The sequence below is a fragment of the Gymnogyps californianus genome, chromosome 1 (genome assembly GCF_018139145.2).
Source record: "Gymnogyps californianus isolate 813 chromosome 1, ASM1813914v2, whole genome shotgun sequence".
Lineage (NCBI taxonomy): Eukaryota > Metazoa > Chordata > Aves > Accipitriformes > Cathartidae > Gymnogyps > Gymnogyps californianus.
The window spans coordinates 185,602,983-185,624,786 of NC_059471.1; the positions used below are offsets into that span (position 1 = coordinate 185,602,983).

The window sequence follows — 21,804 nt, forward strand, 5'->3', positions numbered from 1 at the left end:
AGGTGCTATGTATTAATATGTTGATCTGGCCACCAGATTGATACATCTCATTTGTATTCAGCTAAGCTGGTACCTCCTTGAGGGCATACTCTGCTTCTTGTCTGAAGAAGAAGAAAAAAAAGGATTCTATGGTCCAGAGTAAACCAGTCAAAAGTTACCAGCCCTCTGATGGCTTCTTGAATAAGATTTCAAAATATAAAGGCAAAGTAATTGGTATACGTTTATTTTCACTTACATGTGAAAACACTGGGTTTGAGTATGCTTTGTATTTTGAATTGTGGTACCTGTTCAGCTGTTGACTGAAACTGGGCAATTTTGTGTTCTCAGTAGCTGAAGGTATAAAGGACAGGACAGCACAGCCACTGTCTTCACTCAGTTCTGTACTGCATGTGGCTATGAAACAGGACCCAGTAATGTCTATGCCCCTTGTCTCCAGCAAGTTGTCCAACACGCTTCTTTCTCAAAGTGCAAATATTATTAGTTATTACAGTTTTAACATCAAATAAATTTTCTTTGCCTCTCGATTTGAAACAAAGCAATTCAATGAAAAGCCTTTGAATAATACCAGGGAAAAGTTAGAAGATGGTATTTACTTGTTAATTAATGCTGGCTTATTCTAATGGTAGGATCTATCTCTCTGGGAGCCATTTGCTTTACGTTTGGCTCTTCCAAAATGTATATTTTGAGAGCTTCTTTTCTCTCACCCCCACAGGAATGTGAATTGCCCTCTTGTCCAGAAAATATGAAATTATGGACTACATCGCTTCCTCTAGTTCATGTGGGGAAGGTGACCCAATGGAGATATGGATCATGGACCCCAGTATGTAATGTAATAGTGATCACATCTTGCAGAGCAGTCCTTCTTTCCTTCACTCATTTTTCCATAAAGCTCTCATTAATATATTTTTCAAACTGAAATCTGCTTGGGATAAATTTTAAAGGAATTCTAATATTTTTTTTAAGAACCTGTTTCTTAAGGAGGAGATAGACACTCCCAGCAAATTCTGTGTGCTTCAAATCTGGCCAGGGAAAATAAGGAGGGGAAAAAAATAGAATTCTTGGAGCTGGGGTTCTGAGCAAAATAGCTTTCATGTGATTGAGAGTGTGCAAGGAAGTGTTTTTTTAAATAATTGATCAGTTTCTGAGTATGGAGAACATCTTTCATTCTAAAATATGATTTAAATCTTTTATGTGAATAGCGATATTAAACAGTTTGGGTCTTTAAAGGTCTAATTTTACATAATTTGTAAAATAAGCATAAAAAATGGTTTCTACACAAACTGTTTAACGGAAGAGTTTTTGATTTTGATAGTGTTGAAAATCAGTTTTACTTTACAGTGATGTGAAAATTTAAAATTATCTGTAAAAATGTGGGTGTGTCTATTAATCCCTTGAGATTCTCATATAAGACAATTATATCTTTGCACAACAATTTTAACTAAATAGCAGTAAAGACTGCATAGACTGAGGCTACTGAGAAACTCTTCACTATATCCACCTTGAACTTCTCAGCTATAAAGGCATCAGAAGGGGCTCAATGGAATATGCTAATATAAACTAGAATGGCAAATGGATTGTGAATATCAGTTTTTATTTTACCAGTTGATGTAAATATTGCATCAAATTACACATATTGTGTAATAACTAAAATGTTCTGGAAGTTACTCGCTAATGTTTCTATTATCTATTAAATAAAAAAATTGCCTTTGTATAATGATTCCATGTTATGGGTGAAATGCTGCCTGTTCAGATACGCTGAGTTGCTTCAACAGAATCAAGGCCATGCAATTCAGTTCCAAGCCAGCGGGAATTCTTAAGGCCTAAACCATCCAGCAATATTTCACTTTCCTTCCTGAATGCGTGGCTCTATCAGTGCGAGATGGAAATCTGGTTCTCAGTGTTTAATTCTAAAGTCAAGCTGATACTAAGCTATGTTAGTATTTTAGATGCTTGCATGATCTTGTTTTGGTCTCCTAAAGTGCGATGAGCTTGGATTGTTCTCTGACAGTGCTCTGCATCCTGTGGGAAGGGTGATCGTGCTCGCTATGTGAGTTGTAGAGATGCTCATGGAGGAATAGCAGATGAATCTTTCTGTGCTCATTTACCACGACCAGCTGAAATTTCAAGCTGCTTTAGCCCATGTGGAGAGTGGCAAGTTGGAAATTGGTCCCCTGTAAGTATTAATGGTAATTTTTTTTTTTAAATGTGTCTATTTAGATTATTGGCCAAAGTGCCTGGTTAGAAATTGGGACTTCATATTCTGTGCAAGTGTGATTGAAATTGCATCCCTTGAAAAAACAAAGTGTACGTTTCTTATTGTCAAAAGTAAATATGAATATCTTTGGTTATTAATTATCAATGTTCTGTCACAAACGTTGGGTTAATTTTTGGTCAGTGCACAGTTACGTGTGATAGTGGAATAGTAACAAGACAAGTTATCTGTGTCAACTATCATCAACAAATCAACGAGAATTACTGTGATCCTCAAGGCCAACCTTCCAAAGAACAAGAATGTAACATGCCACCATGTCCACCAGTTTATCATCATATTCCGAAAATACATGACCGACCAAGCCATTTTCCAGAAATAGGTTACCTTCCAATACACCATCCACAAGACAATATAAACCAGTGGAACCGTCCCTCTGTGGGAGGATATCAATGGAGAACTGGACCGTGGGGAGCAGTAAGAATTTTTTTTTAAAGATATGAATTTGTTCTTTCACATGTGTGTTTACATTTCTAGAAACGTTATTGCAGTACAGATTTGGTCAGAAGAAAAGCACATTTATTTTAAAAAATGTTGTTATTATTAGTAGTATGAAGAATATATTAAATTCAAAACATAATTTTTCTGCCATTTCAACTTTAAAATACTTGTACACGGTAGTAATTTTTATTTTCAAATTTCAGTTTTGAAAGTTAACATTAAAAGATAATAATTTTATGTTATTTTAACCAATATATTTTACATTTTTCTGATTATGCAATGGTGATACATATGTTTACATGTTTTGGTAGTGCTCTAGTACTTGTGCAGGTGGATTTCACCGTCGAGTTGTAGTATGTCAAGATGAGGAAGGAAGAAGTGCTAGTTATTGTGATGAGGCAACAAAACCTCCAGAGTCAAGACACTGTGATTCTGGACCCTGCCCACGATGGAACTATGGGAATTGGGGAGAAGTAAGATCATTTCATTTTCAGAGAAACATTATTTACCACATAAGCTTAGAAATAGTAACATAATTATTTGACTGTGAATGGAACCAAATACTGGTTTTTTTACTTATTTAAAAAGAATGACTTTCAACCTGTTTATGTAAACTTTGTTCTTTGATCAAATCCAGAACTGTAGTGTAAATATGAGTAAATATACATCCAAAAGAAGTAAGTATTGTATGAGGCTACAACATAAAATTGAGTGTTGCAGTAGCGTCTTGAATCTTAAGACATACAAAATTGTTTTCTGTTACAAAAAGATGGATAGTATACAGAAAAACCTCAGTGTAATAGCTAGTCTAAGAAAAAAAATGAGCACAAGAAGCTATAAAGAAACTTTATTACATCAAATTTCATAGGTACTGACTAGAATAACTGCAAGTAGTAGTATCTAGCGGGTTGTAGTTACACATTAGAAGTATGAAGATAGGATCATGCATCTAAAAGGTGTGCCTGGGTTAGAATGTTTTGATGAAACATTATACATTATTGGACAAAGAACGGTTTCTCCATGCCATGTAATGTCATATCTTGACCACGCATTCTTGCTCAAACACTACAGAAAGAGTTAAAACTGGTTAGTTTGGCATTCATTCTAATCTAACCTCTTGTGATTCCTGCACTGTTTTCTTGTTCTTGATACATCAATATCTAGAGTTGGAAAAAGAAGAAAAATTGAGTGACTTCTTTATTTTTCTTTGTTTTTCCCCCTCATTTTGGCCAGATCTAGCCATTTAGTTCTCAAGACCACTCTGAGTGTCATGTTTTTTCTATCCATAGCTGCAGACTTGGGATCCAGTTAATGCAGATGCTGCAGTTTTTGTCTAATTTAGAATTCTCTGAAATACAGTAAAAAGCTATAAACTATTGGAACATACTCACTTTTGATCAGATTGTTTTTAATAGCTCGTTAGAAATGAGAATTAGTATTTTTGTCTGGTATTGCAGAATTATGGGAAAACTGAAACCCAGAAAACACATCCTATAAGTATTTTACACTTAGTCTGTATAAGTTAGACTATAAGAAAGTGTGCCCAGTGTGTGAGTTCTCTCTTTTCTGGCAGGGAAAACTAGTTTTAGGACCTATTTCCATCTTTTCCTCCTATCAAAGAGACATATATATGCACATTTATTCTCACAAATGGTTACTTCTCCTTGACAGAGTAGATTCTCTGTAACTGAGACTTTTTGTAGAAAATCACCTGATAAACTTTAAGAATGTAGTTCGGTAAAAATTTTGGCAAGATAATTTTTTTTTCATTATATGAGATTAGACTGTAGGTCCTTATTCTTGAATTGAGCATCCAGGGAATATGAAAATAGACATAGTAAATAATAGCATGTACTGATTATTGCTATATCTTTTTGGTTTAATGGTATGTGATGACTCTTAACAAAAATATTGCATATAAAATTCTGTATTTCAGTGTACTCAAACTTGTGGAGATGGAATAAAGACAAGACTGGTAATTTGTCAGCTTCCTACTGGCCAAATGTTGGGTGATCAAAACTGTGAAATTCTAGACAAGCCACCTAATATGGCACAATGTAATGTGCATTCTTGCCCTGGTGATGTTTCATGGCATCGGGGACCATGGAAATCGGTACGATAGCATTCACTAATATTTTTCACTTTCTTGTTCTTTCCGTCACTCTATTTCCCCTTGCCTTTTAAAAATTATATTATTATTTTATTTGATAACAGTGAAATAATAATGCATGTGGAATATAGTCTATGTAGTTTTATTAAGCAATTGTTCCTGCAGTTATTGAATTAAATGGGAAACAGCCACTTACTTCAGTGGGAACACTATCATGCTCTATAAAACATCATAGGGAATATTGTGAAAATTACCAGAAATCATCATAGCCAACAGCAATACCTAATAGGTTGTTCTATTTTGAAGGGTTATGATTTCATCTGTGTTTAAATTTAAAAGTGTATGCTGTAATTTATAATGTAGTATTATCTACATATTTATATTTGTAAAAAAAAAAAAGCTTTTAATTGCATAACTTTTTTCTAATATTATATTTAAGTATAAAATAACTAACATGTATATTACACTCTGTCATCAAACATTTTACTCCGTATTATGTGTACATTTGTGTATAAAAATTTATATTTGTGGTTTTAAAACAGTGACTAATTAAAGCTGTCTATGTATAATTATGTATGTAACTATAATATGTTATTGTCTACATGTCACTGTCTATTAATGTGTAAAAATGCCTACAGTAATCACCATTAATCTTTAAAATTGCCACTAGCAGATTATTAACATACTGAAGTAATCATAGCAAGCTTTGCAATATAGAGTACATTATATTTCCCAAGCTGTGAATTTGACAACAATATTTATTATTGTGCTCAATTCTAAGGAGAATAATGGCAATCAAAGGAGGTTGGATCCAGTTCTGGTTCCATCAAAATCAGTTAAAAAAGTGTCATTAACATCCCTGGGAGATGGGCTAGGACAACAGTTCTATTTTTTTTTTTAATTAACAAAATTCTGTAATTTGGTTCTTTCAATTAACATGGAAACGTTTTTAAAAATATTGTCCAATTTCAACTTTAAATAATTTATTAGCGTTTATATAATCTATTCTAATTTATTGCAAATAGGCTTTTAAATGAAAATTGGAATTAATATTTTACCACAGTTATCTCTTTCTTCCACTGTGCAAAACAGAGTTTTGGGTTTGTGTTTAACAGACACCACAGTATCTTATTTAGCCATTAGCCAAATAATTAGTGGTGACTTGCTAATGCTTAATTAACGTATGTACTTTAGGTGCTGAGAAGACAAGCAGGGCATTCAGCACACAGTTGGCTGTGAGCTCAATGTTTGTTTTCCTTTTAGATAGAAAGTTATTCACAGCCTGTTCGTTCCCTGAGTGATGCAGTTTGTCCTGCATTAATAGGTTACCTGTAAGCTATTGTAATGTATTGTAAATGTTACATATGGCTTAGTTTTGCAAAGATTTTCTTGTTGGTTTATATGTCAGTTGACATAAAAAGCCATTTTAATCCTTCAAAAACTAAGTTTAGAATGGAATCTAGTTATCAGAGAGAGTTTGTGGCCTCTGTTTTATAGATGATTGCAAGCTCTATGGTTATTCAGTAATAGTTTTAATTTCATCACACTGTCACATGGTGTTGTGGAGAAACAAATGTAGCAGATTCAGGAAATAAAAGCAGGCTCACATATTTAATATGTTGTCGCTTTTTAGTCATTTAGCTAGTTTGAATGCTGCCAACACACAAACTTCAGTTAATTTTTGTTGCTGTTTAAACAGAACAAAATTTATTCATTGAGGACGACTATTATGAAAGAGCAGTAAAAGCTGTAGTCACAGAAACACTGTTGTAGCCTAGCACAAACAGCTTTGTTTAGCCTTAACCTATGGGTGGTTGACTAGTGATGTGATAGTTTGGCAATAGATCATGGCTCTGCCTATCTTATGCCTTTCTGGCATACAATATGCTCTAATAGAGGGGACTGTTAATGACTGGAAGCTCTCTGGAGGCTGGAGTCATCAAGCATGTCACATCTACACTTTTTTCCTTCTCTATAAAGACAGCAAGACCCAGATAAAACACTATATTTATATTTATATTTTTGGTAAAAGTATTGAGTAATACTTATGTGTCTGGACAGCAATGCATTACACTTTTATATCTACTAGTGAGATTCCAATGTCAAAACTTCAGTAGAAACTAAAATGTGAGACTTCCCACATGTAGTGTAATTTGCCGTCTTTTACTTCTGGCATGCGTGGCACAAACGTAATACATGGAGAGGGTGAGTAGAAGGAAGGGAATTTCTGAGCAATTGCTTTACCCGGAACAACTCCTTGACCTCCTTGAATATTGGCCCTGTCTCTGGCCCCGCCAGTTCAGAAATGGGTATCAAAATTGCTTAAAAACCTTTTCCTCATTCTGATGTAGCTTTGTCTAAACCAAGTCCGAACTGAAAGCTTCGCTCACGGATTATTCCAGCTTTTACATGGTCAGATAGTTTCCTCTTGGATTTTGGATTCCATCAGAAATAGTTTCAGAAAAAGTCAAATTAGCTGAGACTAATTCAGAATACTGAGTCAAGAACATGATCTACCATGTAGAAGGATTGTTCTAGTTTATCAGTTGTCAGTGTCTTTTATGCTCTCTTCTATATTGGGGCATTCTAACTTCTTGCACTAGCTATCACTATATATTTGAGGATAGAAGACTTAGCAATATGCCTTGTAAGTACATTTCTTTGAGTTTTTGATTCATTTTACACAACGTAATTAAAATAAAACATATCTTGTAAATGCACAATAGGGCAGTTGCAAGGAAGGCTCTGTTTATGATTTGAAGCCAGAATTCTGGTTGATGCTTTCTGCAGTTTAGCAGCTATGGGCTTCACAGTGTCTGTCTATGGCTACCAGAGCTGACCGTTAGAAAGCTTAAAGGCTATGTACTCCTCTGTTGCTGGTTTCTGCAGTTGTCCAAAGGGATGTGAGGCAAGTAAATCTCAAATTCTAAAGGCTTTTACCACTCCAGGACACTTTCTCAGAAATATTATGCATATTCAGAAACTTTGATTCTTTGAATCTTTGAAACTTTAATTCAGTCCAGAATTTTCATATCATGATATCCAAGCCAGAAAGAAGCTCTGAAGTTTTACAGGGAGGATGGCTAGGAAACACATCCTTTTGCCTGTAACTTGAATTCTTTTGATCTGGAGGTCATTGGGGGACTCTGACAATGATCTTTTCAGAATATAGCTTATGTCTTCCACCCTCTCAGTTTTGTGCAAGTTTCTAAGGGGATTTTCTTTAGTAAGAACTGAATCATGCTCATCTTTTTTTTTTTTTTTTTTTTTTTTTTTCTGCCTTTTTATCAAAACCCAAAGGAAATGGAATGGATTTACACCCAGTCCATGCATCTTGAGGGACTCTGCCTTGTTTTCAAAGAATATTGGTGTCAATTCTTAATGTAAATGAGATTGATAAATATTACACAAACATTCCTAAATTCAAGTGTTTCAAAATTTGAAACATTTGATTTCAAGATTTCATTGCCTAATTGGCATGTATCTAAGTACACTACCTCTTTTTTGATATACAAAAATTGCAATACGGATGTATATATTTTGATATTTATATAATTATAATGTATTTATAAGTTAAATAATACTTGAGGTAAATATAGCTGCTTATTTTAATGAAGTTGCACCACCAGTAAATTTGGCCCATGTATCTTGGATATTTTTCTTTTAGACTACTCTAGTTTCATTGGTGAAGGGATTGAGGCAATGATCCAAAACTTCATGAAAGAATTAATAAAGTACAAGCTAAAAAGTATGGAAACCATATGTCACATTATATAATGTCAAGAAAAATTCCATAGCATTCTGACAGCTGGCTAAGAGTACTTTGTTCTAGTATAGATTTTTTTTGTATCCCTTCTTTCCACAGTGCATTATTGGGTTTTTGTGTTTAGTCCATGCAATAAGACTTCTGGTTTATTGTATTAATTTTCATCAGAGTGGTTCAGGTTTTCTGACCCTAATGACAAGAAGTTGTTTTTTACTTAAAGCATGAAAAGAGAGAGTATTACAAATTCGCGAACATACCATAAGGTTTTAAAACTGGACTGTAATGACTAGATTTAACAATTTTGTGCTAGAAGAGTTATAGAATATTCTATCTTAATTGAGTTCAAGAATGCTGCTTTTTTACTTTCAATACTAAGCTTTTTTCCTTTGAACAGCATTTCCCATATCTACATGCTTTAGTATTCTTAGCCAAACAATCGTCTGTTACCTGACAAAAAGTTATGTGGGAATATAATAAAATCAACTGTTAGTTGGATCAGTGGTTATGTTTAGATACAACAAATATTCAGATATGTAGTGCAGATATGTATACAATCTTGCAAAGCTTTCATGTATAGCACCAAAGTAAAGTAGCTATACTAGAGAATAAAATATTATTTTTAGCAGTACTTGGCTGGGAAATAATTTGACACACAGTAGCAAGTTAGGAGATTTCCAGTGCCAAAGCCCTGGCCCAGTAGCTGGGTAAAATGGGTAATGTGAATATACATTTTGTTTTACTCTTCCTTCTGCTGTTTAACAGGTGATAACTCTTTTACTCATCTAGTATGCTTTTCTTAATGGAGGTTTTTTATGGTGCCTTCACTTCAAGGATTGTATTTGACTACTAACTGAAGCTTCCCCTTTTTATCTCAGTTTCTTTAAAGATTTTGGTATTTATCTCATCGTTAAATGGTCATATCTTCCTTTCTAGTCTCTTTTTCTATGCCTCCTAGGTTGTTGCTGCACAATAAAAAACAAGTGTAAGTTCCTCAAAATTCCTGATACATATATGCTTTTACTCTGCTGTGTACCCTTCATTTTATATATTTTCTTAAAGTTTTTATGGAGTATGAGGAGGAATTACACTGGAGGAATAAAATAGACTATTCATATATGGGAAGACAATACCTTCCAGCTTCACATAGTGAGGAAAGTTTGTTTGCATTTTTGGATGACAAGAATTTTGATATATTTAGGAGTTTGGTTCTATTTTTGGTCCCCCATAGTTTTTCAGTGCTTACCACAACCCTTGGAGAGCCAGGCAGCCAAACGGCAAGGTTCCTGCTTAGGCAGTTGGTGGTAGCAATTGATATTACCTTGGAAGCTTTATATTTCATTAGGGCTTTCATTCTCGTATGACTGCGGATAGCAACCTAAATTTTATCAGAGGCGTTTTAACCAGGTATATCACAGCTTGAAATACATGTTTGCTTCTCATCCTTTCTTGTTCCTTTAGAAAGAATACATAGCTCGATTACTGGATCCAGATTGTAACTGAGTGTTACCTGAAGGTTGTTGCAGTAGTGTCTTATCAGTATATCTTCACGGCACATTTGAAACCAGATAGTTTACTGTGTGCATGTCGTATCTGAGCAGCTGCAGCACAGGAAGCTGCTGTAACTTGAAGGTAACAAGTATTGCTGCAAAAGTGAATATTTATGCCTTTGCTCTGTACCATCCTCAGTTTTACCTCAAACAATCAGTCTTTTTGAGGTGTTCTAGTTTCCTCATCTGAGCAGTTTCACATATAGTCATTGTACAGCTTTGTTGCCAAGCACTACCAGTTACGGTTCAGAGCATAGCAAAGTTAAGGTCCATCTTGAGGTTTTTATTTTCTGTTAGATTTTCTTGAAAACACCTAGATTTGAAATTTTATTTGAATACTTAATGGAAGAGGATTTATACTCTCTAGTGTGAGTTAATTGTGCAGTCATTAGCACTTTGTTTTCTTACATTTGTTTTCTTAGCATGTTGGGCTTAATGCTCTTTTACTTCACATTTATGTTGTGAGTTGAGATACATCCAGTTCTTTTCAAAGTTAAGACTTATGAAGAGTTTGTCCTAAAATTTTACCATATACCAGTTGAGAAGCCAGATAATAACTGTAAAATTCTTTTCTTAATTACTTTAAAGTTTTTAAAGATACTTTCTGTAATTAAAGGGACCTTAGATTGAAAGTGGACAGACACAACTTTCCCAAGAGTAGTACTTGTGTAGAGTGCTTTTACGCTGTTCTAACACTATTAAAAGAACAAAACACTGACAACAAACTAATCATATCAATTGTACTTTGTTGTTAGTCAAGAAATTGAGTATTACAGACAAGTGTTTCACTAACTGTTCAAATTGTATTAAAAAAGTCCCACAAAACTACAGTTTAAGAATGTTAGTTTTTCTGAGTTCTTTGGGAACAGTCTAAATCTGATTGTGCTCAGGTGTCTTTATGGTCAGTGATACAGGCAAGATTTGACACTTACAGAAGATAATTATATTTTGTTTGTCTGAAAAGTTGATAAAATAAAGATTTTTATTTTTTTCTTTTCCTCACTCTGAGGATTTTTATGTAATTTCATAAGTATTACTTGTGTTTGCAGAGAAAATAGGCATGGAAAGAGTGGATCAGCTCATCTTCTAAGTTACATTTAAGTGTCAGAAATATCTTCCTGCTATTACTGCCCTTCAGACACATAATGTAATATTCTTTAAAGTGGCTGTTTTTCTAGTTCTTCAGTTTTCTTTTTAGTTGCTCCAGAATAATTTCAGTGTAATTCTGTCTTTGCACTAGTGGAAGAAATCTGTTATTACTTTTAATGAATATAAATTTATTTTTTAAGAATTGACATCCCAGTCCCCTTCCAGTGTTGTTACTGCCAGGCATCCCCTTGACTTCTGCAGGAGCAGAAGCAGCCCAAACTTGCATAACGAAGATATTTATTTGTTTTCATTTTAATGCAAAAAATCTTGCTATGTATAAGTGCCTTCATTCACTTTTTCTAATGTGTAAAAAGTATTTATATCTTTAAAGATAATCTTTTATATTAAAAGGGAATTCAGAATCAGTGAACTTGGTTTTCAAAACCAGCTTCAGTCTTTTACCTCTACTTCTGCTGCTGCCTTAATGTTGAACTTCAGAATACCTCATTACCAATACAGCACATTTATTTAATATCCCACTGGCTGAAATCTTAATGGTAGCATATGCTATTCATTTTTTAAAACTTTGGAAATGGGAGGTGCCTTTTCAGAGATAACTGGTAACATATGTCACTACCCAAATAATGTCATAAAACAGACTTGGGATAGTGGATTTCATTTAGGTTAATTCTGATAAAAATGAAAGAAAATACTTGTTTCCAAAATTCAAAAACAAATACTTGTGTACTGTTCATCAAGTTTAGAGGAAATTTCTCCATTTTGGTGCTATGTTGCCTGTATAGCTTGAAATAATAAATAAGTTATAATGTATGTGTGATAATTTAATTTAATGACTGTGACTTGTGTCTGTGAAATACAGTTGCATTTTAACCCTTCTTTTTTATGCATGTTGTGTGGCTTTGTGTTTATATTTAATGTGTCCTTTATTAAGGAATGCTAATGTTTAAAGTCCTTAAAAAAAAAAAAATTAAAAGGGGTGGGAGGGGGGATGGGAACTAACCACTTTTGCTGAAAGTGAGGGTTTTTTACCACTGAGTAATCTTTGTGTTGCAATGAGCTTCATCTGATACTTTAGTGACATTGTTTTCATGGGGGAAGCTCTTATACTTGAACAGAAAAAAATATATAAACGTTGTTACTGATAAAAGCAGCAATTGATGCCGTTGGACAACTGGACTGGAATAGGTAGTTGGCACATGATCCTTGATGATAAACTTAAAGATACTAGCTGTTGAACCTTTTGCTGGAGCTGTAATTTCATGGCCCAGTCCTGCTCCCACTTAGTCAGTGACAAAAGAAAACTGAGGACCATAACATAATGCTCAACTCTTAATCTCAAAGACATAATTTTTTACATTCCTAAAACACTTTTGCATGAGGAGGTTTGCAGAACTTTCAGACCCTCCATTTAGAAAGAGGACAAGTAAGAAGGGAACATAGTCAAAGTAAAAAAAAACAACCAACCAACCAACCAAACCATGGAAGGGGAAAAAAAATAGGTGGTCCTTAATACCATTCCTAAATACATACAGCCATTTAATGAGAATGAAAGGAATGTGAAGCTACTGGTGTGTTTATTTCTTTTTTGCAGAGTTAGAACTTTCAGAAAAGCTGAAGGGTTCTGGGTGGTCAGATCTGTGTGAAAATCATTCTGAGCTGCCTGTATATATGTGGCAGTTTTGAAAACCCCAGTCACAACTCATAAATATTGGTTCACAGTGGTTTTGAGACCCAAATTTAAAAGTTATTAAACATATACTAAAGTATTAGCATTTCCTAACATTTATGAAGGTTAATACATGGATATTTTGGTTACCTGGCATGGGTTAGGAAATGAACAAAATGTTCCGTAGTTCTCTATTATGGGAGTTCCTAGTCCTTTCTTTGAAAACTGGTAATTGTGGGAGACTGGTGACTCCACTAAGGTAGACTGCTATATTGATCAGTATATGTTCTAGCATGCATCTATCTATGGCCCTTTCACTTCAGTGGGAGCAGGATCGGGCACTTAGATTTCCTACTGAATCAGTCCTTCAGAAGCTTGCATGCATGCCCACATTTATGCACATGACTGTAACGTTGGAAAGATTGATCTGTAAGTAAATTGAAAATATACAGAAGAGTGGCTTAGGTTGAAAACAAGCTGGAATTCAACATGTGAAGGTAGGTAAACTGTTGTATTTCTTATTATCTAAAATATAAAATATAAACATATTTTCATGCCCAATTAGTATTTAAAATAATTTGTGTTATTTTTCTTAATTCTTTAGTTGATATTTAGTTAAGTGCCATAGAGTTGTATTTTTGTATGCTTCTAAAAAGTTTGAAAAATTTGACAATACCGTATCGTTCCAGTATATATTGCTTTGTATTTCCAGTTTTCTTTAAAGTTCAAATACAAAACCTTAGTTTTTAATCAAATGAAAAAAGTGAAGTGATACTTTTTATAGAGCAGACAGACACATAGAGCTCATGTATTTGTTACTCCTTTAATTTCTGAGCTACAGTTTTGCTGCTGCTAACATGATTAGAAATAATAAATTGGAGATTGCAGTTGCTGGGATCCAGTGTTTCTTCTGCTCATGTTTAGGTTTTTGCAAACTCAGCTAAAACTAATTGGTCTACTGTTGTAAGACTGTTCTCTAGTTACTTTTGTAATTGGTTAATTGAAAGGACCCTATCTCTTAAGATAAAAAAAGAAGAATCCATAAAATGAAGTTTTAAATTGTGAAAAGAATATAAACGCTTTTTTCTGTGCAACCCCTTTGATTGTGCAAATGTAGCATCCACACCAGAGATCCTCCATCATGTTAAAAATATGGTCCAATTTTTATTGTGAAGACCTGTGAATAAAATGTCAGTCTCAAGGGGCAAACGTTACTTTTCAGTGAGAATGCAGATTATGTCATTCCCATGCATTTGTTCAGTTTTCCCAAGCTTCACAAGAGGCAGGAGGCTATCCTTCCTGTGATGCAGTCTGTTAAGCTGTGTCTGGTTGTTGGAAGCAACAATGGATTCACTTTGGGCTGCTGTTTGGTTTTCATGGAGGTTTGTGAACACAACTGCTGGATGGACACAGATACATCTGTTGTTCTCTGTTTGGAAAATGTGTCCAGAAATTTATCCATTTATTGGAAACAGAGGAAAAAAACCCCTGCATTTCTTTTGCTCACACTGGATTTCCCTGAGGTCTCCTATCTCCGTTTCTGCCGCCCTTCTTTCTTAATGCTTGCAGTTTACTCACTGTTTGTCTCCAGTGCTGCTGCTTTCCTGTAATTGCTTAAAGGTGTTACTAGTGTTACATGACTGTGGAATAAAGAAAGATGAAACTTGCTGAAGTCTGGCCAAGTCAGCAGTTTGACATCTGCAATGGTGTAATGGTAAAAGCGCCTGTGTACCAAATACTTTCTAGGAGGTATCAAAGGCAAAGGGCAGGATTGCTGTTCAGTCTTGTAAATTTGACACAAATTTATACTTGTAGATTAAGATTTTCAGAAAGACCTAGTGAGGGTCTAGCTCTGTTCCTGTTTGCCACTGATTTCAGAAGGAAAGGTAAGGCAGAATTGTCTGTTGGGGTTTGTTTTTTGGGGTTTTTTTATTATTTACCACTGTTCCTGTATTTTTAATTGTGATTTGCCTCAGCCATCTGTCTGTTGTATTTATCATTCAACTGAAAGATGGTAAAAGTTAGGTACACATACTAGATATGTTGTTGCAGGAATGCTGGCTGGGCAATGTGGTTTATCTGTTCCCTCCCTCCCAGCAATTAATAAGCTGATCATACTTCTCATTGTTTTAATATATACTGTCATTAATTACAGTGATAATGCTGCTTGAATGAGGGCTGATGGTGACGTTCGTAGCAGAGGTACATGCAGACCCTTCAGTGACACTTAAGACTTGCACATGAGGTAGCAGAGCCTGCCAAATGGCTGCTGAAAGGAGGTAGAAATACCTGTTGTTTTTGTGATTCTCAGGTGGTAACCAGATGCAACGGATTCAAATCAAGAGCAAGTAAGGCAGGAAGAATAACCATACAATTCAATTTTTACTGTAATTGAGAGATGAAATGGAACCTGTGAAGAAGTGTTGAATGAGATACCATATGTGATATGTCATTACTGTTGAAGGAGAACATATTAATCATCAACTCATGAAATTGTGATGATGATTTTTAAATTTTAAAAAATATCAAGCAGATATTAACAAGCACAAAAGATCTTCAATTAGCACAAGGCTTGGTTTTGCATCTCACTGGTGCTGTCATGTAGCAGTGTTAGCATGCCTGCCACTGGTAGATGGTTCTCTGTTAGGTTACGGTTGTGTCTAATAGTGAGCTCTTCTTCCAGGGAAGCTGAAACCTGAAAGAAAGTAATATCTGGGGGACAGGTCATGACAACTGAGTCTGATTGGACTTTGACTCAACTATTCATGTTCGAGTCCAATAAAATATGATATTCATTTTCTGTGAAGAATTTTCCTCTTTTTCTAGCCTTTCTTGTATTTTTGCCACTATTCTGTTCATCTTGTTTTATTTTCCTCCTTTTCCACTGTGCCACATGACCTTCCATCAACACCCACACTAATATCTCCATGGTCCGTGTGAAACGGCTTTGCCACAACATGGAATAAAACATAATTGTTCTCTAAGGCCTTGGATTATACTCTTATGGAAAATGGGAAGATGGTAGTCTCCTCCCTGTATGCCATGTTGACTTATTCTTGTCCAAAATTTGAGTCAAATTTGGTTCCTTGTTATGAAACTTAGACTTGAATATTGCTTGGGCCCAGATTTTCCTTTCTGAATTATGTGATTAGTATTTTTTAGGCTTTACAGTGAACTTTTATGAAGGGCTTTTATTTTATTTATCAGTTCTCAGTCCCCCTAAAGCTTGAGATTTTTACCTGGCATCAGGAATTTTCACCCTTTATAGCACTGGAGTCACCTCCAAACAAGTCAGACAACACTTTTCTTTTGAAAGAAAAAGGATAGAACTTTGTCTAGAAACAAAATCTTGTCCCTTTTAAGTTGTAAATTAATTTATTTCTTAAAATGAAGAATGATAAGACTTTTAAATTTTTAGGAAAAAAAGTAGAAAATGCAGGAAGAGTAGTTATATGTAGAGTATGATCAGTCATTTACAGAAAAATGTTTCTGGAAGTTTCTTTTTCTTTAATGAGGACACCTGAAGTAGCACCTGTGAAATACAGTTCTTTGGGCACTGAATTATTATCTGAGTGTGCCCTTGAAAAGGACTTGGATATAACTGACTGTCCACCAGGATCTGAAGATATAGGTAGTATAAAAGCCAAATCCTACAATTGCTAAAATAATGTTGCAGCTGTTTTGGCAGTTCTGTTGTTCTTGTGTTATTGTAATAGCTAAAATCTTGTTTGAAGATTTAATTGTGCTATGTGTATTATGTAGGTAAAACAGAACAGGTTGCTGACTGGAAAAGCTTACAGTCTCATTATGAGATGTATGTAGACAGGTTGGGAATACACGGCACAGTGAAGCCTTGCTGAGTATCACGGTCGGTGGGGAGCTGCACATGGTAACAGCCTGTTTTTCAGATGCTCTGTAGTTGGCATCAAAAAGGATGCCAGGCTTTAAGCAGTGATGGGCAGAACGGTGGTGTTCATCATGAGAGGGAAAGATATGACAGGGCTTTCAGAAAAGGACCTGGTCATCTGTTTTATTTGTGCTGAGCTTGACGTAACGGGTAGTGCTTTGAGATGTCAGAGATAGGCCAAATTAAAAGACTTATTCACAAATCTAACTAGAATTAATAAAGGAAATTCTGTGGATGACCATTAAGTGGAATTTCAAGAGTTCTGTTTTTTATTTTTCCAACAACGGCAAGGATTATGGTTGTTCATCTGCCATCCAGGCAGATTGCTGTTTTGCTGAGAGGTCTCCCTCATTAAGGCTACTGCCAGCTGCACGGGACAAAAAATTTCAGACCATGTGGTGGCAACTTTAAATATTGTCTGAAATTCCTCTGTGGCGTCATCAGTAGAGTTTTACTTCTGCAAACATGAAATCAACTTACCTTCAAGATCTGTCCTGATGGTTCTGACTTTAATATAATGGAAGGGTTTGTTTAGGTTATTTGTTTTAATCAGGATGTCTTTATTTTTAAGAGGAATACATTAAGGCTTTCCTAGTAGATGCCATATATATCCTCTCATAGCAGTTTTACCCTCCTGTTACCCACATCAATCCTAAAATTTGTCTTTAATCCTCTTTATTCCTTCTTCATTCCTACTTTTTCTATGTATGTATGTGTACGTATGTATATATACGTAGTTTCTCATTTATGTCCACCTATTAAATAGATATGTTTCAGCATGCTTGGAAAATAATTATTCAGGAGTTTTCTGTTATCCTTCAGATGAAAGTTGAAACAACATTATTATCTTAAAAAGAATCCAACAAAGGCTGCCTTTTTATAGAGCGTAGAGCACTCAATCCTGTCAGAAAAGGCATGTCTATGGACAGTGGACAGGTTAGTTGACCTCAAAAGAGTCGCTGCTGTCTCTGTTCTCAGCTGCCACATGCAGACTGTTAGGTCATACTGCAGTGTACTCCAGAGTCTCCTACATCCACTCTGGGATCGGTTTGGAGAGCACTGGTGTTCACATCCACGCTATGTACCTGGAAGCCCTGGAAACCAACATATGGATGGTGGAAACTTGGTGTGTGCCTGCTTCTCACCCTGTTATGCAGCCAGAGTACGTAGCCAAACCAAAAAAAAAAAAAAAAAGTAGAAGTGCTTCTTGGGCTGACTTAGAGAAAATGATTTCTGCCTCCTTTTGTTGTTGAAAGGAGTGAAGTTAAGAAATTCCAATATTAGATGATGGTACTGGCTGTAGATGATGATACTTGGAGCAGATTGTTCTCTGGTTTCCATTCCACTGAGAGCACTAGGTAATGGCAGTTACTTTGCAGGAGGGCCATCCTTCCTGAGCTTCTGTGTTGAAGAGAATGGCTTCTGAAAGGCAAATCTACCGTCATGAAAAATAATGAGGGAACTGACCTTTAACACAAGTTTTCTTTATAAAAATCTATTATGCATTCTACTTCAAATTTACCATTTTTTTATTAATTAGAAGTAGTTGAGGTGAAGTTGTTGGGGAGGAAAAATGGTCTTCAAATTGAAGATTTTAAAGTAACGCTGTAAATAAGTTTAACTCAGAACAGTACTTTTACTTGAAAATTATCTGAATATAGAAGAGGTGTTCTCATAAATACAGTAATTTTGATGAAAACTGATTTATGTATAAAAATAATATCAAATGATACGTTCTGGATGAAGTTTAGCTCGATGTTAACTAGAAAAACATGATTGTTATCTGCAGAATCTAGCTATAAATAACTCAGCGGTTAAGTATTGCAGTTGAAATACTAGGGTATTTTTGGAGGATCCGGGCACAGAGGAAGGAGGATGGCTTTCTTCATGTGTTGGAATAAAGAGGCTCTGAGACGCTCGAGCCTACCTACATGTCTACTCATAAAAATATCCCTACAAGTCACAGCAGTATTGTTGCTTAGATTGGATGGAGAAGAGTTTGGGGATAAAACTTAATTTCAGAAGCTATAACAAATTTTCTCAATAATTTAGGTGAGGGAAGGTGGTTGTGGAATCGTGGGCCATCCAGGCTTAGCAAGGAATCAGAAAGGACTTCAGGCAGCTCTAACAAGTTCATGGAGGATTCAGTCTTGGACAGCTAATCCAAACTTGTGTTTTTGTAGGCGGTGGTAGTTGCAACAGCTAAAAATTGTGGCTTTTTTCGTGGCATAGAACTGGCAACCTGCGCTGTGAAGTCTCACTGTAGAGCTTGAACAGAAGAATATCCATATTTTTGACCTCTCTCTGCCTAAAGCCTGGGAAAGAATAACAGTTAAACATCATGATTACCTGTTTGGCTTAGAGAGGTGTGATTGGACATGTATTGCTGGGTTGTCTATACCTGGTTTGGTTTTCAGATGTGCTACAGTACCTCATGGCACGCTTTGCAAATGGTTTTGACAAGTCCAGCAGTAGGAATATGGAGATTTACCCTCTGTCACTGACCTCGGGGACCATTTGTCAGTGTCATGGGAGCCAAAGCTGTGCTGTGGACTGAACTTTGCAAAGTGTTCTCAGGATGGGGTTTGTGTTGCGTCTTACTGAAACATGGGGAGTGCTAGTTTCTCACCTTTCACATTTTGATACACAAGAGGTCAAACAAATTTAAGGGGTGCTATATTTCCTCACGCAAAGGCAACAGATGGAGGAATTTGCAGTAACTGTGGAGGCTATTTGGAGCTTTCTACAAGTAGACATCAGCAGTAATTCATCAGCTTGAGAGAAAGGGACCTGTTGGAAGTCACGGCTCAGCTGGCTGTGCATTTGGTCATTAGAAATACAGTCTTACTTGATTTAAAAATAAAAAAAATGTTACTGAGCTTAGAGTTCCAGTCAAATTGTGTTGTAAGAATGTCATCTAGGTAGTGTTTAGGTCAGAGGGTAGTATTGCAGCTCTAGTGGGAATATGGTTCACACTTACAGGAGGGAAGTGTGTTTATTATTAATTTACGTCAAAGATCCTGTGACGTTTGCAGTATGATTGCAAATATTACTGCAGAAAGTAGTTTTCACTCTAGATCTTATCTTCCAAATGTCACCTAGAACTCTGCAAAGTGGGAAGGCCACAGAGAACTTGAACAAAGAATAATACTGTGTATATGCTTGTTGGGTATATGCTTTTTGTCATGGCATATTTTAACTCTAGTGCTTCAGTTGATACACAGCGTACAGTCTTGGATACCTCCTTGTAAAAAACATGCAGAGAGTTGGAGTGTTCATAGCACAGCAACATGAATGGTAAGAACTTGGATAAAGTGACAAATGAGGAAAGGCTGGGGTAGGTGTGTTTTTCAAGACCGAGTCTATAGAAGAATGGACTGAATGAGGTATTCTTCCAACACATAATCAGTGGTTATAAAGAGGTGAGCGTTTCTGAGTCTGCTAAGGGTAGAATGAGAAGTAACCATCTTAAACAGTAAGAGAGACTGTCATTAAATCCTAAGATACTTTTTCTAACTATAAGGATAGTTATATAGTGGAAAAATGCATGCAAGGGAGGCTGTAGCATCCCTGTCATTGAAGACAAGACTGACAAACTGCTGTCAGGAATGGTCCGGGTATAGCTGATCCAAACTCTGAGCAGCATGATGGATTGGATGAAGTCTTTGAGTCCTTCTTAGCCTAAGTCTTCCTCCCTTCCATTGCTATAGCTGCAAAAGCACATTTAGAAAAGTAGCAAAGCAGACTTACAGACTGCAGCTGCAAGGAGGACTTAATCAAATCAAGACATTTTCTGAATGCTAGAGGAATGTGATATAACACTGAACTTTTGAAAAGAAGCTATACTCTATGAAGTGACTTAAAAATATCTTCAGTGTAACTTCTGTAGTTAACATAGGTGTAACTTAGACGTAACAGTAAATCATACACATACCTCTTGGAGTTCAATCCGCTCTTTCTCAGGAGTAATGCAATGTTTGGTCTTTTGTAACCGTGGTCCTTTCCAAGTGCTTGAGTTAATGGCACAAGTGTTTGTACTTGTTTTAGTGAAGAATTACTGACTCTGAATCAAAGAATTCAGTAGGACCTAATTAAAGAGTCTGTGTTGCTTCTTGATAGTCTACGTACTTAAAGAACAACTTTTTGAATACTTTTAGCTGAAAAATGCCTATTTCATGCTCAAGCATTGCAAGGACCCCTGGTGAGATGCAGCTAACAGGGAGGAGGCAGGCACAAGAAGAGCTAGTTCTAATATGGCAAATGAAAAGTTGAAGTAACTCTCAACTAAGTAATGCTCAAAGTAATGTTTTATTAAGTGTCTTGTGCAGGTCCCAGTCTACTTCTAGCATAGTTTTAAAAGAGCCTGAACAGACTTTTGAGCCAACCAGAGATCATCAAAATGCAGTTCATCAGAACACTCAAGCAACTACTGTGTTTAACCCTGTTGGGTTTGTAATTATTCTGATCCATTATATAAATTTGTCTTTTTTTTTTTTAAACTAATCTTCCTGTCCAGTCACAGAAGTGCCTGACACAAAAAAAGAGAGGAAGAAAATACCTTTTAACATTTGTAATACGTTTATCCTTTTTCAGTGCTACTGTTGTGGCTTAACCCTGGTAGGCAGTTAAGCCCCACACAGCCACTCACTCACTCGCCCCCGGTGGGATGGGGGAGAGAATCGGAAGGATAAAAGTTAGAAAACTCAAGGGTTAAGATAAAGTCATTTTAATAGGTAAAGCAAAAGCTGTGCCAACAAGCAAAGCAAAATAAGGAATTCATTCATTACCTTCCATCGTAGGCAGGTGTTTATCCATCTCCAGGAAAACAGGACTCCATCACGTGTAACAGTTACTTGGGAAGACGAACACCATAACTCCGAATGCCCTCCCTTCCTCCTTCTTCCCCCTCAGCTTTTACTGCTGAACACAGCCTCACATGGTCTGGGATATCCCTTCGGTCAGTTGGGGTCAGCTGTCCCAGCTGCGTC

General features: G+C 35.8%; 1 protein-coding gene across 1 annotated transcript in view; it reads left to right on the forward strand.

The window, feature by feature from the left end:
• Positions 1 to 21,804, forward strand: part of ADAMTS20 (ADAM metallopeptidase with thrombospondin type 1 motif 20) — a 104,541-nt gene that overhangs the window by 62,383 nt on the left and 20,354 nt on the right. The window contains 5 exon segments of the mRNA XM_050912865.1: positions 713 to 820; positions 2,009 to 2,173; positions 2,396 to 2,686; positions 3,022 to 3,183; positions 4,647 to 4,823. Coding sequence (XP_050768822.1) covers positions 713 to 820; positions 2,009 to 2,173; positions 2,396 to 2,686; positions 3,022 to 3,183; positions 4,647 to 4,823 — 903 coding nt within the window.